Source organism: Sycon ciliatum, chromosome 1, assembly GCF_964019385.1.
Source record: "Sycon ciliatum chromosome 1, ocSycCili1.1, whole genome shotgun sequence".
Taxonomy (NCBI): domain Eukaryota; kingdom Metazoa; phylum Porifera; class Calcarea; order Leucosolenida; family Sycettidae; genus Sycon; species Sycon ciliatum.
The window spans coordinates 17,632,428-17,640,165 of record NC_088643.1 but is presented as its reverse complement, the minus strand read 5'-3'; the positions used below and the strand labels follow the sequence as shown (position 1 = coordinate 17,640,165).

The window sequence follows — 7,738 nt, the reverse complement described above, 5'->3', positions numbered from 1 at the left end:
CCAGTAAATCCGACCACTCAAGCGTCACAGTCTTGTTGGATGCCATACCCCGGGGTAGATCTGAACACTGAGGTCCGACCCAGGGAGTCATCAAAATAATGTATTCGTCAAATTTCGACGACTCCCTGGGTCGGACTACATGATTATGTACACCGTTTACGTGAAGGGGTGATAGGCAGAGAGAGAAAAATATGCCCTGCTTCCGTACCGACCAAGCCACACGGTGCAGGATAAACCCGCACGCATGCACTGATCGGTGTCCGGCCAAGTGATTCCCAGCCATGCCAGCATGCGGCCACCCATATGCCACACTCGGCAGCGTCCAACACAGCAATTCAGACAGAGCAAAGTAATTCTGTATTAGGCATCAGAATATACATCTCACACGGGCAAAAAATTTACCCGGTCCCGGGGCAGAATGCCCCGAATCGATAATAATAATAATTATCTACATGTACCTGCCAGGACTGACAGGGAAGAGCCATGGCATGGAGCTATCAGAATTTGTACATGAACACATACATTGTACAGTCATGTACACATCTATAATGATATTATCAACAAGAGCCCATAGTCGGGACTCACGCTCATGATCAATGGTAAGAATAGGTGTCAGCAGCAGCTCCGGAAGCATGTCCGAGCGAAAGATCATGCCAGCGGATTCTGATGCCGGAGGAGATGAGCGAGAGCGGCTCAGCTCGGGCGGCTTAGCATATACTAGTGTACATAGTCAAAAGTCTCAAAAACAACGTGTTCCGTCTTACCGCTAGTCCATACATTGTACAGTCATGTACACATCTATAATGATATTATCAACAAGAGCCCATAGTCGGGACTCACGCTCATGATCAATGGTAAGAATAGGTGTCAGCAGCAGCTCCGGAAGCATGTCCGAGCGAAAGATCATGCCAGCGGATTCTGATGCCGGAGGAGATGAGCGAGAGCGGCTCAGCTCGGGCGGCTTAGCATATACTAGTGTACATAGTCAAAAGTCTCAAAAACAACGTGTTCCGTCTTACCGCTAGTCCGCTGCTACAGGATATTATTATAGAAACTGATTTGCGTGAAAAAAATCTTTGAAAATACTGAAAATAGACACTACAATAGGTGATGGGCGACGTTTGCTATTCATAAACAATTTGCGGGGAGAAAGCAAACTGAGGAGTGGCACGGTTTAAAAAAAATACAAGCAAAATAAAGGACGCACATGGAGCAGCTCCGGCTAGCGAAGTGAGAGATTGATTCAGCGAAGAACGATATGTAACAGTGGCAAAAGCAGCGCATGCATTAAGAGAACCAGGGGGGGGGGGGGGGGTTAGCATTTGCATCAGACGTATACCAACTCCAAAGGAGTATAGCAGATAGTGCCCTTCAACTCTAGAACAAACATAGTGAGCCAGGCGCATACATACAATAAGCCAAGCAAACTTCGGCGATGCATTTTTGTACATGTACATGCAATGTAGGAGAGACCGTTTTAGGAAATATCTAGCGGCGCAAATATCCCACCGTTTAATCATAATTAATTTTGTAAAACCGATGTACAACAAGTAGTCAATAAAAATGTTTCAAAACGGAGATAACGTAATAAAAACACACACATGCTCATGCACACGCGTGTACGCACGCACACGCACACACACACACACACACACACACACACACACTGAAAAGACGAGCGTGATCAATCAACTTTGGGGAGAATTACGAGTTCAACAGCGTTGCACCGCGCAGTGCTGCTATATCGTGTTCTTGGGGAACGGGTCGGGCAGGTGAGGGGATCTGGCGACCAGCACCACTATTCATTCGTGGCTCTGCAGCACAGCCGAGCAAGTCCGCATCAAGCCTTTCTTCTTGGAGCGCTTCTCCAGGATTGCGAACGTTTCGCTGGCAGACTGGAACACCTTGCGGCGTCGTTTTAGAAAGCTCGCGGCGTCGTTGCAGAACTCCTCTCGTGTGCACAGGACCTGGCGAGAAAGACGGGAAACGAAGAGGTTTGTTCGTAAGCCACAACCCGCCAAGGAAACCGTGATGCATGGTAGGGTAAGATAAAAATTCAAAATGACAAAGTTTTGCGCTATAAGGATTGGGACAAAAAAATTTACACCTGCATTGATACTATACCAGCCAATTATCAGAACGTATTCTTGAGGCGATCTTCAGGAATTTTCATCACAATTAGCCAGGCACGTGTGCTTGTATAACGAATGAGATTGCAAAAAGCCTAAACGATGAACCACCTACTCTGTCTTGAGAAAACAATCGGTCACCCTGAAGGGCCCCATGACTCTTTTTTGTGTGTGCGCAAAAGAGCTATTTTCTCTTTCAAAAAGGCGCTCAAAGCACTGTACTGTGACACTCACATTGAATGCACCATCGTGGTACAGCTGCGGGTGGCACAGCGGCAGAACGTGCGTCTTGCCGCGCACACTCTTCGTGCAGCCCAACTCCGACAGCAGGATTGGAACAATGGCCTCGCCTGCATAGAATACATGAAGAAGGCATAGCAGACAATTGATTGGCATATGGTCCCAAGAACGCATGGCAGACAACTGATCGGCACATGGCCCCATAGCGCCTGGCCGCGGGGAACAATCAAGAACTAATGACGAGCACAGAGCGGGGTTTCCTCCGGATTCAAATCCAGGAGGCCCAAAGAACAGCGGCAAACACTCACCAATCAGCTGGTTGCCTTTCAAGCGGTCACGTTCATAACAGTGAAGTTGTAGACAACACCCGGCCGTCTTCTGTAGCTCAGAGGAAACTCTTAAACAGAGCACAAGCAAAGTTGAACAGAACACACGCAAAGTAATTAGTTGAACAGAACACAAGCAAGGTTAAGTTAGCGTTGGTTACTAAGGATTCTACGATATCTACACCCCCCCCCCTTCAATATGGTGTTCTCGATAACGCCAACAGGCATACATTCGGTCGATTTAGTACTAGCATTGTCACACGGTCCGCCACTCCCTATACACGTGGACCATTACCGAGCACCAAGCATGAATGCTGAAAGCTACATGGCATGTAAAAAAAACCCCAGCTGTGGCCAGGACTAGCAAGCTGGCCTCCTAGGACACGTGTCCACAGCAAGGGCGATGGGACACAGGCGGGACAAACTTCTCAAGGAAGCGTTCCAATACCCAAGTCGAGAAACGAGATGCTCAGCCCCAGCGTAGAAGCGCTGCACAGGAAGGTGTCAGATTGCAAGCACCGTGCAGAAGCAAAGCCAGGAAATGACTCAATGAGCATCGATAGTGTGACTCACTGGAAATGGAACGTCTCGTCGTAAAGCGGCGTCACTGTTTCCGTCTGCACCTTTGTTTTCTGCTCGACGATGGCAGGGAATAGCTCCTGCGGCTCCAGGGTCAGCACAAAGAAGGGATCGCACTTGCCATGAGAGAACACTGCATATAAACAAATAGAAGTAATACGGGCAAGAACCATAATGATTATTATATTAATTATCTGCAAAACTGGGGTATTTTCATGTTGCCCATGTACCCGCCCCAGACCCGGCGTTGTAGATACTGCCAACACTGCTTCAATACACTGTGTTGCATGGTATAACTGCTTGGCCAGCGTCACTCAGAACCAGTGCGTAGCACAATGCGGTGCTTGTACTCCATTTACCTCTGGAGAATCCGTAAATAAACAATACAACACCCACAAATCTGAGACAGCAAAGAAAGGCGAAACAGTACTGGCGGGCGTTGAAGAACGAACAGGCTAGAATTTTACCAGGTACAGGCAGGGGTGTAGCAGCCGGTCCGGCCGTGTTGTATACATGTGCTGCATGCTGAGTCATAATATTATGATGTGTGCTTCATCTCGATCTGTGTGTGTGACTGTGTGTGTGTGTGTGTGTGTGTGTGTGTGTGTGTGTGTGTGTATGCGATGATTCTACATAGAGCATGCGCACTCTTGGTGTCGTTCTCTTTTGCTTCTGGTCTAACTAATCATGTAAAGAAACCGGAGTGTCTTAATGTGCCTGGTGCTTGAGAGACCATGCATGCCGAGTGTGAATAGAGTCCCGAGGACATGACAGGCCGGTCCGGCTTTGGCCAGACCACTTTTTCAAAAAGTGCCCAGAATGCAGGATCGCGCACCCTAATTTCTAAAATCTCCCGCGGTATACCCCGGTGGCCCGGACCCCTTCCGACGGCGGTGCTACGCGCCTGACAGGATAGTCTTATGCGCACGGTGGCTCAACTACAGTTGTGCTCGGTGAAATCCGGGCGCCCTCAACTAGCACAGCCCTTGACGCCCCGGAAGGGGTGCGAATGCGACTGGGCGTACACATACACAGGAACAAGTACAGAGGTGAAGCTGCAGGAAGCCTCAGCCCTTCTTCAAGTACAGTGATGCAATCGGAACTGGTCCAGGCCGGGTGCCAGCTTTGCGTTTCTGGTCGGATTTCAGCGAGCGCAACTGTATATGCACAGTTCTATATGAAACATAAGAATGGCTCAGGCTATGATTCTTCCCCCCCCCCCCCCCCCCCGGCCCCCTCCCCGCTATTCTTTAGCACCCCACAGTACATGTACATGTACTAAAAAGTCTAAAATCATTGTTTTCGTTCCGAGAAAGTGCAGCAGTTCATTCCAAACTCTTGCTCCGTACCTGATCCTGCATCCAATGGCGGCAATCCCTTCGCATGAAGAACTGTACAAGGGGCAATGCAATAGAGAATAGGCAAAAAATAGGCAGGATTTATTACCAATACCAACCCACAAGAGCACGCTAAAATTGTAACACTTACTTGAAATGTTCACGTTTCAGATTATTGTTTCACACTCAACTTCTATATTAAGGACAAGCCAAGGCTCAGTGCTAAACTCAAGTTCACCTCAACATGTAAGATTACAATGCTCAAGGTCAACTCGAAATGTAAGATTACAATGCTCAAGGTCAACTTGAAATGTAAGATTAAAATGCTCAAGGTCAACTTGAAATGTAAGACTACCACACTCAAGGTCATCTCACAACGTATGATACTCTTACTCGTAACAGCCAGATCCGTGTCCGCAAAGTCGTAGGCTATTGAGATGCTGACAGTGCCGAATGAACACACCTCTTCGAGATCAACTGAGAGCTGCAGATAACAGCAGCAGTAGCACAGCAATGAATGACACAGACGAGGGGAAGCCCCGGTCATTCCCACCAGGGAAAATTCCAGTGTTTCTGGAAAGCAATTTTTGATTTTGTCCAATTATCCGGGAGGAAATATTAAGTAGGGCTGAAACGAATGCTCAATGAAGCGAACGAATATTCTTTTTCCGAATACATGCGAAACGAAGAATATTCCGAATATTCTAAACCATCCAATTTCCATGGATACCTAGTTTTATCCATGGAAACCATTGACCATTAACTGGCATACACCCCAATTACAAGAGAGACATTTGAAAAATCATTTGTCTTGCTGATTATAACACATCGAAAGAGGCAAGCCTACTTCTATTCTGCACCAAATAAGCTTGATTGATGTCAAAAAGGCAAGTTTCTGTACATTTACGAATATTCCTATTCTACTTTAACGAAGAATATTCTTTTTCCGCCTTGCATATTTCGAATATTCGAATAATTCGAATATTCCTTTCACCCCTAATATTAAGGCCATATTTCAGGTACACTTAGGGCATGTTCGATTGGTAGGATACGGATCAGGATTAGCTGGATCCGGATCTAGATTAGCCGGATCCACTGGAAATGCACCCTTTTGATTAGTTGAATCCGGATACGGATCCAGCCAACCCACCTCGGGGAGCAGGGTTCACCGGATCCAACAGATCCTTTTTGCCAATCAACCTTTTTGGCTTGAAAACTCCACATTTGTTCGATTGGACCTGGGAGGATGCGAACGACGCAGGTAATCGATCGGGATCCGGATCCAACCAATCGAACATACCGTATTTGCTGGTGTATAGTGCGCACCCTGAGCAGTGAATTTTGAAGCTCAAATCTGCAGTGCGCACAGAACACGGAATACGAGAATCTAGTACAAAAGTGCCAGAGTTCAAGTGCGCACTATACACGCAATGCACTGTATCGTACGGAGCGAGTGCTCAGGTTCATCGACGTTCGAGACCATCCACGGAAAAACAATGTTGTTTCATGTTCACAGTTCGTAATTCCATCAATTTCATAGTCATAGTCTGACTTACCGGAAAATATTCTTAAGTTTCACCATCCTTTGACGAGATCAATTTCAGAACCAAATATCCCCGATTTGACTGCGCGTTATACGCCGAATAGAGCCATTTTGTGTGAATTTGTGGTTGAAGATTGAGGGTGCGCGTTATACAAAGGTGCGCGCTATACTCCGGCAAATACGGTATCCCTACGTCCCTTGTCCGGACCTCAAAATTACGGGCACCTCATTCTAACGGTGGGCTCTCGCTCTCAGTTTCCATGAAAACGGCGGAGAATTGACACCAACATGATCATTGAGCGCACTTGCTCTGCACGCACCCATATCCATGCGTGTATGCTACGAGTTAGGGATTTTCCCGGCAACCGGTACGTGCACTGGCTCAACAAGACTGGTCGGATAAGAGAGACGTGAACGTATAAAAAAACAGCGATGCCATGCTCACAAGCTTACCTAGAATTTGGGAGGGGCAATTGCCCCCCCCCCCCCCCCCCCAACCAACTGCCCCTTCCCCATACAGCTGGCATTGCTTCTCACCTGTGACGCGTATAGTGATTGGCAGTACTCGCGCATCAACATGGTACTGTCCTGACTGCTCGAGTTGATCTTGGAATACAATTCCTGAACATGTACGCACATGTACACACGTGCACACACACACGTGCACACACACGTACACACGTACATACACACGCACACATACACATACACACACACATATATACACATATACACATATACACACACACACACACACATATACACATATACACACACACACACACACACACACACACACACACATACACACACACACACATACACACACACACACATATACACACACACAAACACACACACACACACATATACACGCACATATAATTATATACACACATACACACACACGAGCGATAATAAAACACACGCATGCAGTATGATAGGCACAAGCACATACAGCAGAGGGTGCAATGAAGCAAATCGGTTTTTGCCTTGAATGTGATACTGTGCCACTCATCACTCACACTCACACTCTTCAAGTAATACGCACGCACCATCACGTTCATCCACACAGTATCACATTCATCTGCCACTACCTTTCTCACATACACTATATTCACACCCAGGAAAGGTGTAGACTTTGCTTTTTATACTTGCTGGCTGCTGTATTTCTACCTAAAACCATATTACTAGCTATACAAGTGTGTTAGGCCCTCTTCAGACTAGGTACAAAACAGCCTATAAGTCACATTTACATAGAAGTTTCCAAGCCAACAACAAGAATCTGGCGGGAAGCCTAAAAAGCTGCCCAATCCTTTCAGGCAGGGTGCCAACCCTTGTACAAGGCAACTTTCCTGCATTTATCGTATTTTCACCAGGCAGTTGTACGAACTTTGTACCCGGGTACGACTGTCCGCTGCTTTCACACATCCCAGGCCCCTTGCGCAATTTCGTAGGGTCAAAGGTTGCCTGTATATTGCATGTAAAATGTGTAGTCTGAATGCAGGCATGGAAAAATGTTGCCAGTGTGTGAATGTGATTTTGTACTGGATTTTCTATGTACGTAGTCTGATTAGGGCCTAA

General features: G+C 46.9%; 1 protein-coding gene across 1 annotated transcript in view; it reads right to left on the bottom strand.

Moving 5' to 3' along the window:
* Positions 1-334: 334 nt before the first annotated feature.
* LOC135819093 (protein unc-13 homolog D-like) overlaps positions 335-7,738 on the bottom strand; it is a 30,187-nt gene continuing 22,783 nt past the window's right edge. Inside the window, exons 16-22 of the mRNA XM_065332280.1 lie at positions 6,692-6,775; positions 5,005-5,095; positions 4,624-4,665; positions 3,269-3,407; positions 2,678-2,766; positions 2,364-2,479; positions 335-1,967 (exon numbers count right to left, since the gene is read on the bottom strand). Coding sequence (XP_065188352.1) covers positions 1,803-1,967; positions 2,364-2,479; positions 2,678-2,766; positions 3,269-3,407; positions 4,624-4,665; positions 5,005-5,095; positions 6,692-6,775 — 726 coding nt within the window. The 3' untranslated portion in view covers positions 335-1,802. The remainder of the gene's footprint in view (positions 1,968-2,363; positions 2,480-2,677; positions 2,767-3,268; positions 3,408-4,623; positions 4,666-5,004; positions 5,096-6,691; positions 6,776-7,738) is intronic.